At 45.1% G+C, this 19212-nt stretch overlaps 1 protein-coding gene across 1 annotated transcript in view; it reads left to right on the forward strand.

The window, feature by feature from the left end:
- Nucleotides 1-19212, forward strand: part of FBXW8 (F-box and WD repeat domain containing 8) — a 599303-nt gene that overhangs the window by 529251 nt on the left and 50840 nt on the right. The window contains exon 10 of the mRNA XM_086943265.1: nucleotides 16455-16571. Coding sequence (XP_086799391.1) covers nucleotides 16455-16571 — 117 coding nt within the window. The remainder of the gene's footprint in view (nucleotides 1-16454; nucleotides 16572-19212) is intronic.

The following is a 19212-nucleotide window of genomic DNA, read 5'->3' on the forward strand; positions in this document are numbered from 1 at the left end:
GGTGAACAACGTGAATGCAGGGTGGGTGGTGTGGGTGTACCAATGAGTGGTGAATGTGCAAGGGGAGTGAGGTGAGTGCAGGGTAATCAATCAGCATGAGAGTTGCGTGGGTTTGTCCAAGGTGAGAGGTGGGTGAATGCAGGATAAGCGGTGTCTTGGTTAGCATTGATTGGAGCTGGCTGTTGGGCGAGTGGGCGGTATTTGCAGAGTGACAGGAGGATGAGTGTGCAGCGTTTGAGGTGGATGAGTAAGCGGTGTGAGCTGTGTATGTAGTGTTAGTGGTGTAAGATTGTACAAGCTAAGCTGTGTGTGTAGGATAAGCTGAATTTAGGTGCATAAGTAGCAGTCTGTGTGCAAAGTAAGTGGTTGTCTATGCAGGAGAGTGATGTGTGACTAGTCTAGGAGACGTGTTCACGCTGGTGAGAGACGTGTGCACATGTGAAAGACGTCTGCCAGCATGAGTGGTGTGTGAGTTCAGAGTGAGAAGTGTATTGTGGAGTATGAGTTCAGGGCTAAAGATGAATTGTGCAGGGTGTTAGGCATGTCAGTGCTGGGAGAAAAGTCTGTGAGCAGTGTCTGAGTTCAGGGTGAGCGGTCTCTTGCGTGCAGGGTTCGCAATGTTAGTGCAGGGTGAGTGTCCAGGTAGGTACGGGCAGGGTGAGTGTATAGTGTGCCGTATAAAATGCCTGTGGTGGGTAAGAGATGTGGGAGTGCGGCATAAGAAGTCTGTCAGTGCAGGGTGAGTGGTATGCCTGGGTGATCGCAGAGCGAACACTTCGTCTGAATGCTGGGTGAGAGGAGTGCTCTTGTGAATTCTGCGTGCGTTGCACGGTTTTGTGAGTGCAGCACATTGCAAATGCTTGTTTCAAGCAGGGGGTGCCTCAGTTGACAGCGTAGTATTACTTTCAATATCAGAAGTGAGGCAGGAGAGGGGCTCCCTGATTCACGGCTGCCAGGTAGGAATACACCTTGTGTCTTTTTGTTATAAACAATACACAGGGTTAGTCCATCACTGCCTCACCACGGCTGTGGTAATGAGGCCCATTGTGTCTTGCAACTTTTTTCAAAGGACCGTCGTCTTCGGGTTATTAGTGTTGTACATGTATCTGGGAATTCTTGCTTTGTATTTGATAACTTATGCATGCCTTAGGACTTGTATCTGATTGGTCAAATACGTTCGTTTTTCTGACTAATACATTCAAGTGCAACACACACTTTGAAGGGATTTTCTTGGCTTCATCAAGTGCAGGGTGGCGAGAAAAATTAATAGAGCTGTTTACCTGAACGTATAAAGCAAATTAAATGGTTTCATAGATCACGTTGAGTGCAGTAGACTGCAAGGTCATGCAGTGTTGGCACTCATATATAGAACTAGAATAGAAGGCCATCACATCAGTCAGATGTGTTTAGTATACGTTGATGACATGAGTGACGTAACGCCCTTGTTGTGGTTGATGGGGATGCGCAGGGGTTGTCTCTCACCCCACCGTAGGAATCTTGCCCTGCAACTGTAATGGATCAATATTTATTATGAGGAAAATTTAAAACCTCAAAAGTTAGGTTTGGAGACTTTAATATGTGAACTGTGTAGTACTGAATGCCTGTGGAGTTGAAGCCCTTCCCGCAGCCCAAGAGGTTCCTTAAACACTGTGTCTTCATCTTCAAACTTCCCACAAGTAATATCCAGGTTGTACTCCTCCAAGTACACATTTACATCCACCAATGCCCTTACTTGTTAGTTATAATTTTTTAAAATTTTATTACATTGTTCGGAATATGAATAGAAAATATAATTTGGAGAAGTACTCCTTTACAGTTGGGACGAATGCAGAGAAATGATTAAGTGAAGGTAGAATGAGATAAAAGAAGACAAAAAGAAACATTTAAATATGTATGTCCAAATTTCGTCACTCCGTAGGGCTGAGGTTTATTTTGGGTAATTTCTAGCGGGTGCACTGCGCTACATGAAGAAATGGTAAATCTTCCCTTCAGTGCTCTATTAAAGTCCCCTACTGATGCCATCCTGAGTTTTGCAGCTGGATACGGAATAACATTCAGGAATCGGTGCTTTCGAGCCGACTCAGGGACGTTATTTGCAAATTTTAACCAGAACATCACTCGGACATTTTGTTTGTTTTTTATTTGTAACTTAATTTGTCATTTTATAACATGCATATTCAGATTAACTTCAGAAACACGTGAATGCTGCAACACAGAATTTTAATAATCTAGACAGCCGTCCAGCTTGTTTTTCTGTCACTGGAATTGTTTTACTAAAACTACAAGCACGAAGTGCATTGTTTCTTTCTAGTTTTGCCAGTGCTTCATGTTACGGCACAGCAAGGTAAAATGCTTAGAAACCAAAAACATAACTAAAAAACGTTGTCAATTACAGTACCAGTAGCTCTAACTTTCACAAAAGCCAGACCTATTGCTTTGCAAATGCTTGTTTTTGTTGTTATGGTAGGTTGGGGACAACATGGTCAATGGGAGGAAGGTAGGAGTCAGGGCAACACAGACAACCGGAAGAGAGGAAGGGTGGGTGGGGGCAAGCCAACACGGACATGAACGGAGGGGAGTGGGCGAGTTCAAGGGCAAGGCAGCATAGACAACCAACAGAGGGCGAGTTTGGAAGCTTGGTACTAAAAAAAGTGCATTCAATGATAAAATGATAGGGGGGCATGGCCAAGATTGCAGCGAGTGCGGACGCGCTGTAAACAGCTCTGCAATAGGCGCTGTAAAATCCTGATAAATATGTTTCACAGCCTGCCATAAATGGCGACAATCACTGTACGACACCACCGGTCATTGTAACTACCCTGGCAAATCGGGACTGCTGGCATCGGAGCTCAGTGGCCGAGGCTGTCGGAGTGGCGGCCTTGTGCAACGGGGATTGACTGGGCGTGGCCCGGTCTCACTTAGCCAGCACCCAAGGAGTGGGCCTGTGCTCGTCCATGTCTGGGAGCATCTGCTTTTAACAGAATTTTGGGCTCCGGCCTCTCCGCACCTCTTGCGAGGGGGCCGAGAAGCCCTTTCGACTAAGCCCAGACGAAGGGCGCTACAGCAGGAGGTGAGAGCTACCAGATCCGGAGAAATTCCGAAATCACGAGGGCCCCAGAGTGACTGTGAGCGGGGCCCTGGACACCTTGCGGCCTGCCGCAACTCGAACTGCAGCTGCTGGCGGTGAGTGCTCGGAACCCTGCAGGCCGCCGCTGAACCCATCCATCACCCTGCTCAGGTACGCGGGGCGAGGCCAGTGTTCGGGCTGCAGGGAGTGAGGGACACCGAGGTGATTGCCTTCCATGTTCGTGTTGTGAGCGCACCTGGCCAGATTTTATTTTGATGCTACATACCTGGAAGCGGACTGACCTGGGACCTTAAAAGAAGCCTGGGCATACCTCAACCAGCTCAATCCATCGGATAATTGTTGCCTGTCTTGGGGATGCACTGGGGGGAGAGGGGGACCGGAGTCAGTCCCCAGTACAAGACTGAGTTAACACACAAGACCCCACCCCTACCCCTCCGTCAACTTATGGGCACATCAAGGGCCACTAAGGGCCCCTAATTGTTATTGCTCTGCATGTGCGGAAACACTTTTGGGGGTTGGGCAGGTGCCCGCTGACCCTGGTGCGGCCTTGACAGCTTGCGGTAGCTGGCCCTATGGCCCGCCATTTAAATAGACTCGTAAGTCTGTGCTTCATGAGGTCGGAGGTGCAGTTTTACCACAACAAGAGCCCTTCTTCACAGCGACACTTCACAGGAGTCATTCAGAATTGAAGAGTCATTTAAAGTCCACGTATAGAAAGGGATGCACACTTAATATCATGCAAAAGAACAACAACGTCACTCCTGAATGACTCTCTTCCCGAGCCTCCTGCCTACACCATACTTAGCCACCGCCCATTGGGGCCTACTGCGTCACAACAAGACAGGATATATATGACCTGCCAACTGTATCGACTGCACGTGAGTGTCCCATCAAGATCAGTACACCCTGAAGCGCTCGTTTTCTCCCATCACTGCAGGATGCCCTCACTCTTCCAAATAAGAGCTGCAGGGATACTGCTTGACCTGCACACATTTCAACAAAAGAGGGACTGTCCTACTGCTTTCGGGGTGCCACTATCGCCAGCGATATCAACTTACCACTCAACGTCCCAGTATACAGCTGCACAATGGGAAAACTAAGAACAGACAAGGGGCAGTCACAGCTGACTGACACAGTGCCACAGACAACTGGCACAGTGGTCACCTGCAAGCAGCGTCCCTGAAACCCGTTGACCACCCGTTGACCACTCGCATCGATTCGACGAGTTTATGGCAGCGATATTAGATACAAAGTTCACATTAGGTCCCAAAAGAGATTCGCTCTGTGCTGAAATGGGATTCCTATGGGAGGACCACAAGAAACTAAAGGAGAGAGTAGAGGAATCTGAATTGGCATTGGCAACTCTGCGGCCCACTGTGTCAACAGCTACCGACCAGATCAGGTCCCTCCAAAAAGAGGTTGAATACTTGGAGAGCCGTGTGGAGAATCAGCATAAATAACGTTCGCATAGTAGGTCTGCCGCAGTGGATCAAAGGCCAAAGTATAGAGCTATATCTAGAGACTTGGTTCTCCATGGATATCCTTGATGGCAAGTTCTCCAAATTTTTTTCCAGTTGAACAGGCGCATAGAGTGCCGAGCGCGCCCCCCCAACCCAACCGTGTAACCATCCCAGCCCTGTGATCCCCTGACTGATCAATTACAGAGATAGAGACCATATTCTCTAAGTGACACAGTGCAACGCCATAGATCTTCTTATCTGGAAGTTAAAAGATGCCTCCGGGAACATTAAATCCAATATTCACTGCAATATTCTGCTAAGCTGCACATCCGGCATAAAGACAGCACTATCCTTTGTTCTACTCCTGAGGAGTCCTGGTGTTGGATAGACCAGAATGGATTTGCTCATACTCCGAACGCACCCTCAACTGAACTTCGTCAACCATGGAAAACTGCAGGCACACGTAGAAATCTTGGCAAAGGGTGAGCACCACGACCAACCAAAGCCCAGGCAGCAAAAGTAAGTGAAAAACCCATCAACCAGATAGAACACCTTGGCAACTTCACACCCCGTCTCAAGATCTGAGTCTGTCTTGGACAAGATTCCAGATCAAACACTGCTGAAGAGCTCGGGTGACCGCCTGTCAAAAAGCCACAACACACCAAACAACAGGGCACTCACGCATCACCACCGCAGGATTCAAGCCGCTTGCCTGTGCGCAGCAACAGCGGGAACTTGCCATGGCAGACACAAACTGTTATAGTGGCCATTATGCAGCCGACAACAAAGAACAGCCGTGCCCCCATGCACGACCTGGGGTGGAGAGTTTGGCATTAGAAATGTTTATTGCAGTCTGTCTGTTCCGTTATATCATACAATATGCACAACGGGGGGTGGGGGAACTATAATTACATACACGATCTGGGCTTAGATCACTTACGCCCGCCACTCCTGGGTGCGCAATCCATTACCCTAGCACAGCACATGAAGGATGGGGCCAGCAATATGCAAGTCTGCGAAGCCTGGCAGAGCAAACATCCCTCAACACAAGCCTAGCCACACTATTCCAAGATTAATGATCTGTCTGCACACAAGCATAGACACCATCTACTGCTCCGAGACAGCCATATCTAATGTGTCGCATGCAGAGTATTTAGACCACACAATATCAGATCATAATCCGCTACGGTTGCAATTGTCATGGGAGCGCATAAAACTAGCATTCCGACCTGGTGCCTCCCATAGAGGCACTTAAAAACACAACACTTTGTGCATACATAACACAATCTATTGATTCATATTTCCAAACGAACACAAGCTCTGCCTCACATGCCGGCATCGAATGGGATGCATTTAAGACTGTTCTCTGTGGGCAGTTGACTAAGGCAGTGTATGGTACTCGTATGGCGCTTACGTCGGAGCTCCAGAGCCACGAGTCGGAAATACAACGCTGTGAACGACTCTCCTCCTCAGACCAACATATTATGCCCACATTGGCCAAGACTCGCCTAGCATACAAGTAGACGATGGACAGTGTCTGCGCCCTAGACTATAAGCAATACTTAGCCTGACAATATACAGAAGGAGACAAAGCGGGTAGGATGCTGGCATGGTTGTTAAAAACCGAAGCCTCGCAGTCCCCATCACGGCAATAGGCACCCATGATGGCCATCTGGAAAATATGCAGGAAAGGATCAAGGACTCTTTTTTATGAATACTATGCCTGGCGTTGTTTTTCCTATGAACTTCTTTATATAAATAACCTTTAAAGAAAACCACCGGTGTCTACAACTGTTACTACCAAATGTTGATCTAACTGTTGATATCTGTATGTGTGCCCAGGTTTCTGTGTATTCATGTTTTGGCATGGGTCCTAATTTTTTATGGTGGCTAAGGATATTATATGCAAAGCCTAGGATCAGAGTCAAGATGGGCCGCATAATTTCTCCCTCTTTTGTCATAGAACGCGGAACAAGACACAGATGCCCCCTATCGCCCATTATTTTTCCTTGGCCATGGAGCCCCTCGCATACAGGCTACGCTGCTGTGTTCTAGACTGGGGCAAACAAACTTATGGGCAGTGGCACATTGTCTCTCTCGATGCAGCGGACACGTTAATCTATTCGAGAGGCCACAGTACAGTTCTGCAAGAGTTAATGGGGCTGCTGAATGAACACGCCCGAATATCAATTGGTCCAAATCAGTTGTATTCCCAATGCAACCCCTGTCCACAGAACAAAGCCACAATCTATCTTGTACTCTGCTCACATGGGCTTATGACACCTTTAAAAATCTGGGGGTCCAAATTTATCACTCTCAGGTAGACATTATAGAAGGTAACCTGGGAAAAAAGATCACTAGAGCCTGAGCTGCTCTCCTATTCTGGACGAGTCTGCCTTTATCTTCCATGGGGTGTGTCACTATTTCTAAGATGCTATTACTCCTTCGACTTTTGTATTTTTTCTCTTCCTTCCCATACAAGCTACCACATAGGCTCTTCAAAGACTTAGTCACTTCGGGTGTTCCTGATTTGGGGTGGCTCCAGACCCAGAGTGGTGCTTCAGAAATAATACCTACCTACATCCGAAGAAGGATTGGGGGCACCAGATTCTGAGCACTACTCTGCAGCTGTGTAATTACAATGGCCCATGCCGCGGCTTGCGCACAGTAATCTAGCTGAGGCAGACCCCTGGGCGGTAGCCCTGCGACAGCCAACCATGCTGGAATGGCTGTCACACTCCAAAACATTGCTGCAGAAAACGCAGGGCAACATTCTAATGTCAGCAGTTAGACGCATCTGGTTAAAATATGTCCTACCGAGTAGCCGGCCCACACCATATGCTTCTGATCTTCCTTTCGGAGCGCTCCCTGGGCTTTACACTTGTCACAAGTGCTCGGAACTTGAAACATGGTGAGTGGTTGGACTAGATATATCGGGGGACCTATTTGTAGATTCAAATTTATGCGACTTTGCGAAGCTGGTGGACGACTACGGTGTACCACCAGGGACTTTCCTACTACACATAACATTGACACAGCAATTTTCCCAGATATGGGGTAATACACACACAGAACTCACTATATCTAAGGCATTGAAAACTCTATTAACACATGGATGTGGCAAAAACTCGATCACAGCGATTTACAATTCCCTTAAGCACGGTCGTCTAATGTCACTGATAAGCATTGGGCACTATGCATAAGTCATCCCAAGACCATATCCACGAATGCCAGTCTGAAATACACGCAATTTAATTCCCTCCATCACTCGTATCTCACACTGCACAGATTGGCACGCATGTATCCTACTTCCAATGCCATTTGCCCTAGGTGTTCAGCCGCAGACGTCACCTTCCCACACATGGTTTGGGCATGCCCCCGGCTTCAGACATTTTGGAACAATGTGGCCGGGATGTTGACAGACAGTGGGTGCCCGATAGTAGCACAGGGCCAACATTTTTTGCTAGGAATAACGAAGCGCAATGCCCATTGTAAGAATCTTAATAGGGTTGTGGACCTGGCATTTTTGATTGGCAAAATGCAGACTAGCCATAGCTACACACACATGGCTCTTAGACCTTTGCAGGGCACTTGTGGCAGAGCACAAGTCCCAACAGACTAATGCTCTACGGCAACCCCCATCGACTAATTCCGCGCAATGGCAAGAATATTTAACCACCATAGAAGCAAAACTGAGTGCAATCTACCCAACTGCAACTTAAAATATACCATTACCTTATAACCCTCCAACACCATGTCACAATCGTAAAGCATACGGTGCGACACGACACCAGGATAGGGGTCGGCAGAATCACATGCATACCTGCATGAAGGGCAGGGTCTCCCCCTCTAACGCCCCTAAGTATATACTCGGACACATATGCTTGATCGCTCACAGCTTTCACAAAGGACGGATACACAAAACACACAAACTGACTTCTTTGGACAAACACGGTTGTTAATGTTATTGTTGTAATGAACAAAATAGGGATCTGCGGTATAAAAGTTTACTGTTCGCCATAGAAACTATTTGTGTTACGTAGTGGCACCCCACCAAAGCTGCTTTTGTAACTGCTTGCTGTCACTGTGCATATTATCAGTGCTATAGTTTCTTTGTGTAATTTGCTGAACATTAATAAAGATTATCCCAAAAAAAGAAAATGATAGTAAAGAGCTTAGCCTTCAAAAATGTTTGGTATTAAAATACACTATGCTTTTTATCTGGCACCTATGGCATACACCAGTGTTGAGTTACGAGAGACATTTCCTTCTGATCCTTTTCTGCAGTTCCGGCTGCAGGGTGTGTATGTTATGAGTCGGCGTGAAATATTTCTCCTGTAACTTGGTCTCTAAAGAGGGAATAGATCTTGAATACATTTTTAGAGTAGTAGAAACTTGAAAACATGTATTTATCTTTAACCTATAAACAAAGGCACTAAATTGTTCTGGGCATTCTGGTACTGGTGGTTTACGGGAGCACTAGTACCAATAGTGATTGTGATGGGTTGAGTACTTAATAGTGACTGAAGGCGCTGGTGCAGATGGTGGCTGGAGGTAGGGCTCCTCATTTTGACTCTGGGCACTGGAATGGATGGTGACCTGAGAAACTTGTGGTGATGGTGACTGACAGCACTGGAACTGATGGTAAACGGGGGAAGCGGTACAGATGATGGCTGTGAACCCTCGTACTGATAGTGACTCCAGGCAGTGCTATTGATGTTGATTTGGGGTCGCTGACACCAATGGTGTCTGGGAAACCTGAACTGATTGTCACTGGAACTGACAGTGACTGGAGGCAGTGCTAATGATGGTAACTGGAAGGAACAAAGGGCCAGATGTAGCAATTTGGATTTTACGATTCCATAGTAGCGAATTTTACCGATTCGCTATTATGGAATCGCAAAAAGCAATGTAAGTAGGTTTCCCAATAATAATTGCAATTCCTACATATTCCTTAATTGCGAATCGCACATTGCAATTTGCATTTAAGGAATACCTTCCCATTCATTCCTATGGGCCTAAAGGTCCATAGGAATGAATGGGAAGGTATTTGCAATTTACGAGTACCAAATAGGAAGTCTGAAATTGCGAATGCAATTTCAAGGGTGATAGGGGGTCCAAAAGGCCACCCTGTTGCACCCCCTAAAAGGTAAGCATGCACATGTGGCACACATACATACCCTAAGGGCATGTATGTACGCCACATGGCACCTTGAAAAATGCAAAAAACGTGCATTTTTCATGGAAATTGCTAATTAGTTGGTGGTAATTTGTGATTCCTTAAAGGCAGGTCGCACATTTTTTTTGGCTTCCTGCATTTCATTTAAGGAATCACAAATTGAGATTCCTTAAATGCATTCACAAAATAGGAAATCACAATTTTTGCCATTCCCTGTTTGCAAATGCCTTTTGGGACATATCACCGACCGTAGCTCTGCAGTGCAGTGCTGCTCGCACACACAACTGTATTTTATCATGGTGGACGGCTGTTTACTGCAGAGCTTATTTAAAGGTAATATTTAGAAAGTACTTTAATATTGGTTCCTTCATATTAATACGTTAAAAGGTAAAATGTTGATGGTCCTCCCTTCATTACTTCTGTGGGAGTCACCGCACATCACTTAACAAACTAGCTTTCCTATTGGGCGACCCCCGTGTCACATGACATTGAAAACCTATTAGCGCTGGTGTTAGTCTCTGTGCCCTGCCCTGTTCCCTCATGTGCCGTTAATTTCCGCATTTCTAGGAATTCCAATTCGGCGTCAACTCCCTTTGTGCCTGAATCGGATGGCTGTTTACTTCAGAGTTTGTTTAAAGGTATCATTTAGAAAGTACTTTAACATTGGTTCCTTCATGTTCCTTCATGTTAATGCATAAAGGAAGAAGTTGAATAGGGCTGGGCCTTCCCTCTACAATGCTGGCTCCACCTCCTGTGGCTTGTCTGTTGTCTCTGCCCTGCACTGTAAAAGGAGAGAAGGAATCTTGTCAACCAAGTGCTCCAGAGCTGTGCCTTCCCTCCCCTGTGCTGGCTCCACCTCCTGTGGCGTGGCTGATGTCTCTGCCCTGCACAGTGAAAGGAAGAAGAGAGTCATGTAAACAAAGTGCTCAGGAACTGGTTTCGACTAGGCAGAGGCCTCTCTGCCTTCAGAGAAAAAAATGATTTTGAGGTATAAATATTGATACCCCGATCCTGAGAAATTAGATCACTTCTGGAACAAGAAACCTTTTGCCAAGCAGAAGAACCAAGGAAGCTGCAGGAGTTTTGACTGCCCCTCTGCCAGTGTGCCGTTTGCTGGGTTGGCCTGTAGTGGTTGCTTCATTGCCAAGGAAAGGAGAAGGAACTTTTTAAGGACTTTCATCATTTACAGAATATTCTCCAAGGGCTTGAACTGTGCTTGCCTCCTGCTTAAGTGTCAGGGACAAAAGACTTCATCTCCAGCTCCCCTCTGAATTTCCTTGCTGGGAATTCTCAACTCCAGACATTTGTTTGTCGCTGGGAGCTGGAAGCGCGACGCACCGAGAGGAAGCGTCTCTCCGCCTCAGCTGAAATTGTCGCATTGCCGGATAAGCGAGCATTCGCCGCATTTTCCTGGAAGCGTGTGTTCATCGAAGCTACCTGCTGTCGCATCACCGGAGAAGCGTGACGCCATCGAGAGAGTTGCCATCGCATCACCGGAGAAGCATGTTGCAGGGCCTGTCGACGGCTCCAAAGTACAGAGTCGTCGCAAGGCTGCCAGGGCGTCTACGCATAGTCATCGCATTGCCGCGTCAAGGGCACCATCTTCTCACATCGCAACCGGATCCTCGCATCAAGGCACCATCTTGTGCCCCACAACGGGCACGCAGGCCGAGAATCTACGCATCACCTCCGCACCAGTAAGGATCACGACGCATCCCCTACTGTGCGCAAGCATTGAGGCACGACGCATCATCTCCCCCGGATCACAGAAACAACGCATCTCTCCTTTTGCGAGCCTTTTCTTTACTTTGCGTTATGAATCCAGGTACTTTGTTGAGAACTTTGTAGCATATATCATCAACTTGAACTAAGCAACTTTAATCATGTTTTAAGTAATCTTAAGTGTAGTATTGTGGATTTTTGTCGTTTGTGGTATTCTGTTAGGTCTATATAATGAATACTTATTTTTATAAAACCGGAGTTGTGTCCATCTGCAGTGTTCTCACTGTATTACTGTGTATATTCACACATGCTTAACACACTGCCTCTGAGATAAGCCTGTCTGCTCGTGCCAAGCTACCAAGGGGGTGAGCAGGTTTTTTTTAGGAATGTAATCCCCTTATCCTGACTTAGAAGTAAAGGTCCCTATTTGGACAAGGTACCATTTAGAAAGTACTTTAATATTGGTTCATGTTCCCTCATGAAAATGGCTGTAATTCACCACCAGAGCATGTCACCTGCACAAGTATATGCTCTACCTTTCACATACACTGCACCTTGCCCAAGGGGGTACCTTGGGCCTTCCATAGGGGTGACCAATGTGCACAAAAAGGGAAGGGTTAGGCCTGGTCAGTGGGGACACTGACCAGGAGGACATGGCAGTTCAGAGACTGTACACAGGCACTGCGGTGGCAGGCCTGAGACACCATTTTTGGGCTACTCATGTGGGTGACGCAATCAGTGCTGCAGGCCCACTAGTAGCATTTGTCATCACCAGCCCTGGCACACCCAGTGCACTTTACTAGGGACTTCATGGTGATACAAATATGCCAATCATGTATATCCAATTATAATAACAAGTTACACCGGGAGCACTTACACTCTGACACTGATCAGCAGTGGCAGAGTGTCCAAAGCATCTAAACCAGCAAAAACGAAATCCAGCACAGCATCAAAAATTCAGGAGGTAGAGGCAAAAAGATAGGGGTTACCACGCCAAAGATGCCAGGTCTAACACTGCTTTATTTAATGTGTTAATGTTTTGACATTTTTGCATTCTTTGCTTCTTTTTTTATCATTCCATCTTTATTTGCCGTTTCCATTTTCCCCTATATTTTCTTTTCACCCCCTTTCCTCCGATTTGTTCATCTCCATTTAATTTTCCTCCTTTCGCTAGCATCCCTTCTGTTTGCATTTTCTTTCCTCTTTCACTCCTTTAGTTGGTAAAAGACATTGTGCAATGCCAATACCTCTAATTCTCACAAATCCGAGACCAATTTGCATTGCAAATGCTTGTTTTTCCTGCAACTGAACTGCACTGTCCACAACCAATAAAAGGATGTACCCTCTTAATGTGGACCCGGGTGTGTTCTAGCATCAGCCATGACATCTGCAGTAGACCCAACCTCCCAGGGTCACTATCCTTCAGGCCGTCTGTGCTTACAAACCCGAAAATTATGGCTTAAAAGCGCCTTAGGGAATATTAGCTCGCTTGTGCCATAGTACAGCAGTGCGGAGGGCAAATAGCAAGATGTAAATGCTGACCCAACTAATGGGAAAGAATATTCTATTAACTTCTGTGTTTCTGTAGTTTCGATGCGTTAGGACTCCTCTGTGTTGTTTTGAAATGTCTCACTTTGCTCCTTCCTTCCTTGACTGTTGGCTGATGCTTGTAAATTAAACTGCCACTAAGCACTGCATGCCCTTAAACAAGGTTAGTGCGCAGTTCCTGTTTAACATCTATTAGCATATAACTGGAAATAAACAAATAATTGCAGAAGGATTTTTTGGGAAAAGGAAAGAATGAGAACTGATTGACTGTCCAGAATCTTAGTTTATACGTAACAAAAACAGACTCTGACAGCATATAAGCAATCCTCTTTTGTGCATGGGGCCGCAGGCAGTCAAGGGAAGAGGGGTGGGTGGGAGTGCGGCTTAACACATTAAGTAGGGGGAGACGATGTAAAGATACGCCTGTGTCTGAAAGCGAAGGCAATTTTAGGGGACAGCCCTGATGCTCCAGCTGCATTGGTGCTCTCCCATGTCTGCCACATTAAACAGGATGCACAGCCTTAGTTATCGGTGCGCCGCCAGTAATTGGACTAACCTCGGCATTGCTCAATACTACATGAATCACCTCAGTTGAGGTTAGTATCTCACATGAGCTTTCAAGTTTGAATGGGCTTTTAGTTTCACATCCCTGGGAGTTCCAAATCAGTGAATGACAATTTAAGCTCCTACACTTGCGGCTCAAGCTTCTAGAGACTGCACGGCAGCCCCCTGCTCCTACCTCACTCACAGATGCCATCTTGAGGCCAAAGAGGTCCTTGGCCTGTCCCCCATCGAAGAACAGAGCTTTTTGGCCATACTTGTGGATAGAAGAACCAACAGGGATGGATTGTTGGGCATCTCATTGCAGGAAGCGCAGTAACGAAAACACCTAATCGCCATCTTGGACAAGAGCGCATTCAGTAAGCTCCCTAGGACAAAATAATCTAGGCACACACACTGTATAGTCAGACCGTTAAGAAAAATTCACAGATTTTCATATTCTACAACTAAAATTAAAATAATAACACATTACTGAAGCTTCTTCAAAGGTTGTACTGCTCACAGATGATTTTCTGTGGAAGAGCGAGAAGTAGAGAAGTCAATAGGCCAATGAATATCGGGGTTTTTTTTTGCCCTGGTGCGGGTGCCGCAGTATTGTGTCTAGGGTGCTGCATTGAGGAGCATTAAAATGTACAACCCATTCCAGAGCTCGCAATGGCGGGATCTTTGTACTTAATATGTCTAGAGAGTAACCCCATGCGTCACACGACCTCAGAGGGTGTGACATAACTGTCAGGTCTGTCAACTGAGGGACTGGGGAACCGGGTTAGAGTCTCGGCGTCAGCTCTCCCCGTCACAAACAGAATGAAGCAATGGCAAATCCCAACAAACTACGGAAGGAAAACAACATTTCATATGCCAATCGTTGCTACGGCAATAGTTGAATTCCCTTGTTGAACGCTTTCAGTATCGTGTGTCTTGGGACTATTTCAAAGACTAGATAAAGGCATGCAAATAGCAGCTCAAAACACGATAGAGCGAGCTTTTCAGAATTTAAATACAAGCAGTGACCTTGGAGGGGGATGCTCGGAGCGGGCAAGGAGCGTTGTAGGAGGAGTGAAGGGGTGGTTTTGATGGCACAGGCAGATTAAGTGCTGGGAGATTAAGTGAGGGGTGAAGTTTAAACAAAGGAAGCGGCCGGGAACACAAAGTATACAGAACACTTGACACGAGCAGAGGCAGGCCAACAAAAACTGAGTGCTCTCAAAGTATCCTAAATAACCTGAAGATTAAGAGCACATTTAACAGGGGCAGGTTATAGAGTCCAAAAGGAGGGACTAATTAGCATATTCACCAAACAAAAACAAGCATTTATGAGGAACAATGACAGGAACCAATGAAAAAGTGGGAGGTGCTAAATCCCACATTCTAGAAACAGCATGCCTTGAAGACAAAGTGCATGTGCTGCCTCAGTGAGACTTAAAACAGTGAGAACGGTGACGCAGTGTGCAAAGGGTGTGGGGTGAGTGAGCATAGGAGCCAACTCAAAGGGGTGGCTAAAAAACAAAGTGTTCTGTAATTTTTTTCAGTCTTTCACCTTCAGGTAATTACATATAAAATAAGGCACAGCTTAAATGAAAACTAAATGCATCTTAAGTTAATCAGTGAGAAAAGCACTATCGTACATTATGAAACCTCTATTAGTTATTCTTCAGAGGTCTGTGGTGCAACCTGAAAGCCATGGATAATAGTGACTTGTGTATGTTTAGTGCTACGATGTCCCAGTCTGTGACAGAAAACACTGTTAGTATGCAAGTCATTATTTTAAGCTTGCATTACACACATTGTAAGACAGACTGCTACAAAATGCAGTAAAAGGTTTAAGATAAAAACGTGCTTCCTAAATATAGATTTCAGTATTAACCAGACTGTCCATAATCCAATTTCTTGTTATGACTGTCCTTTAAAAGCACACACTTCACCGCTCAGCTAGTAACTCCTTGCAAAACTCAAAAAGAATGCGTCCGTGTCATCAGGAAGCTTGAAGTGATTCCATCAATTAAAGCCTATATCAAGAACCCTCTACATTTACCGATTAACCAGTTATGCACATTTACATTTCTTTCTGGCAAGCAGCAACATGGCAAAAAGGCTTGTTTAGCTGTCTGGCCCTCCTTTGGTTTGACAGCACAGTAGACTCCCTGCCTTACACTTTAACCAAAGCATTCCAGCCCTCTCAATTAACACTCCCGGGACTGTTGTCATTTTACAAAAAGTAGTGAAGCAGTTTTTCTTAAATTAAAAAAAGAATAGGCATCATGTGCCCCTGAGACCCTGCCCACTTCAGCCACTGATTGCCTTCATGGCATATCTTGGTCTCCTGTTCCATTGGTCTGACACTTCACCATCCCAAATGTGCCTCCTCTTCTTTTCAGGGGATTACACTGGCGAATTTGCTGTTCCCTCATTCTCAACACCGTATCCACTGCCTCACAGTGGGGGCGATGGGCTTCTGCTGGAGTTACTGCGGCGGAAGCCGCTTAGTAATGTAAATCAATGGTGCTCAGATGTGCAATGGTCCATCAACCCCCTATGCTTGGGTAACTATTTTACAGCTTATGCCAACCAGATCTATCATGCCCAGCCCATGTGGATGTGATCTGGTATCCCAGAGCCTTTTGATAAACCACCTGCTCCTTGTCGTCCCCTACCTTAGTTACTGTTATGTCGTATTACTATCACTTTTCTTTACAAGTGCAATATAGTGTTTGTTCTTAGTTTCACAACAAAGTGTTATGAAAGTCTGGTTCAGACCCAAACATGTTTATTTGCCTTTTTATAAATACTTTGTCAGTAAGTGATTATAAGTTTCTGAGACCTTTTGTTTATGAAATGACGATTACACCTCAGAACATTGTGTATTCCTAAATAACAGGTAATCGCTCTTTTCTTTCAGGCACCCTGTCCGGCACATCTGGTTCAACGCTCACAGCCTCATCACAGCAAATATCCCAGTCGAGAAAAGTCCCCGCGGTGCATGCATAACAGATGATGACCTCACAGCACATCGAAGGTAAGACCACACTCACAGCCTCATATGTGCAGCTGGCATCATTTATTTGCCAGTATAAGTACGCTGCAGGAAAAGGCAGAGAAATGGACAGAGAGGTATTGAGAGGAAATGACTCATGGAATCATCTGGTAAGTTTCTTGAAGATGTATTCCACAAATAAAAGGGGCCCACTGAACAGCGACCCTTCACATGGACGTCCCGCAGCAACTGTCATGCAGGACCTATGCGTGGAACCTTTCATGCACAGGGACTCCCAGAGTGCATACCACAAACACAAAAAGTACACATCTAATAAAGATTCATGCTAGAAATAGCATAACACTTTAAAATAAAATAAAAATCAGAAGCATTTGAATTAACACAAATATCTTTAACTAAATTAGTGCGAGAACCAGAATTAGTAATAACAATTAGCAGCTGAAGATCCTACATTTACTGGTGACGCTGGAAGAGAAAAAGTAGTTCATGAACTTTGGATTTTGATGTACATTAACGGACAGTTGTTGCTGAAGCCGGTTTGGCTTTGGAAACTCTATGGGCACAGTGTCCGGTGCATGGCGGGCTTCAGTTGGGATGGAGTGTTGGTATCAGGGTCTTCCATTTTGGTGGCTGGAGTAGTGTGACTCCCCAATTGAACGGTGATTAACGCGAAAATAAGGGTCCCGGAAGGAACTGAGTTGTCCAGAGGGGGCCCCAGAAGGCAGTATGCTGTAAGATAGGTGACTGGAGATGGACTCTTCTAATGCAGTGAAGGTGGGGAGAGTACTGGCAGAGCTGGGATCTCAAATAGCACAATATGAGATGTCAGCAACTTGAACTCCCCCATTCCGGTTTCCATTCTGTGTTATTAGCCAGGTAATTTAACATAGGACACAGCTTGGTATAAAAAAGATCACAACGCTTTTAAACATATACATTTCTGAAAGAAAATAGTACAGCATCTGCAATTCTGATTTTTATCATTTTATTGACGCACTTTTTTTTCACTTCCCATTTTGTGACGTATCACTAAGTTACGTTGCCATTAGTAAACGTTAACAATATTGGGTAAAAGATATATCCAACATTATGAACCTTTGCGTACGATGCCCTGCCTGCACAATGGGTCTGACAATATGCAATAAGGGCGGGTAGGAATAATTTGGAATGTGCACACCTGTTGGAAAGTAAATCAAACATGTGGGCATTTGAAATTCTACTAGTTAAAGGGAATAACACTGGAGAGTCTAAGGCTGGTTACCTTCTGTCTACTGAAGTGTGTCTCTATGTGTAATGGAGTCTGGTCATACCTCTCATGTCCTTTGTTGTTACTGGGACCCAGAAATATGGTAATTTAATGAAGCAATGACCAATATTTTTATAACTCACGTGGTTGTTCCTCATATAACTAGGTCAAAATAGAAACTATTAGGAAATCAACATGTAGCGAGGACGCTAAAGCATGTACACCATGGTAAAGTGCTGGGCACGGACGTGCACAGAGTCATTCATGCGATTCAGTATGCATGGATGATAGCAAACACCGAGCTATAACCAGTCAGTCAGTCAATAAACTTTATTCGGTTGTTCGTATTGACAACCATAAAAGCATTTACACTACAATTAAAAAAACACAATTATACAGTAAAAATAAAGTGCAATTATGATATAATCGTAAAAAGGACAAATATACAACAAGCATTCAGAGCATTTGCGGAGTCCGTTAAAAAAGAGGTGATAGCAATTCATATATTAGTATTTTTATCCTTCCATACTGTTTCTAAATTTTACTGCCAATTTTAAAAAACTACATATATATAAGGTGTATTCACAACTTAGCAGCTGAAGAAAGTGCAGTGCAGGGCGAAATTGTGTAAAATTTAGTTTTTTCAGACAGGGTTTTAAATATAGTTTCCTCGGAACAACATCTAAGGGACAAAAAAACAGAAAGTGTGCCAGGTCTTGCGGAGACTTATCGTCGCAGCCGCAAGCCGGCAACACATGTCCACGATGAGAACCCTTAGGTACAGCCAACATAAAATGAAACAAATTGAACCTGAACCTGATCAGTAAAAAACGGTCGTAACTAGACATTTGCCAAGATAGATAGGGTTCCATGAGTAAGGTGCTTTTAACTAATACGTGATTACGGACACTTTCTTTTTTTAGTTCACGTGATTCCCTATCTTGGATTCTAGAATCAATAAAAGCTTTCTTGACCGTTATAACATCCTGTTTAGTGATCGATTCAGGAGATAAAAAGAGTTCAGGACGACCCAAATCAGCAAAACACTTATATAGATACTTTAACCAGGGAACCTTCATCCTGTTATCCCATGTGAGTGTTTCTCTTAAAATAAGCTGGGTGAGTGGTATGTTGTCGTTTAACCAACAGTTCATCCAGCATAACATGGGATTGACAGCAATCTTGTCACTTACGAAGGAAACCCCCAGTTCCTCATGCACAGAGAAGTTAGCCGTACCCCTGGGGACCCTTACTACTTGTTTCAAAAAATTATTTTCAACAGTCTGTAGGGGTTCCAGAGGAACATAACCCCAAATTTCACTGCCGTAACAAGCTGTGGAAATACTTTTGGCCTGATATAGTTGGAGTAAGGCGGCAACTGGACTATTGCCCACTTTCCTAGAGAAGTCCATTATT

The sequence above is a fragment of the Lissotriton vulgaris genome, chromosome 11 (genome assembly GCF_964263255.1).
Source record: "Lissotriton vulgaris chromosome 11, aLisVul1.2, whole genome shotgun sequence".
Taxonomy (NCBI): domain Eukaryota; kingdom Metazoa; phylum Chordata; class Amphibia; order Caudata; family Salamandridae; genus Lissotriton; species Lissotriton vulgaris.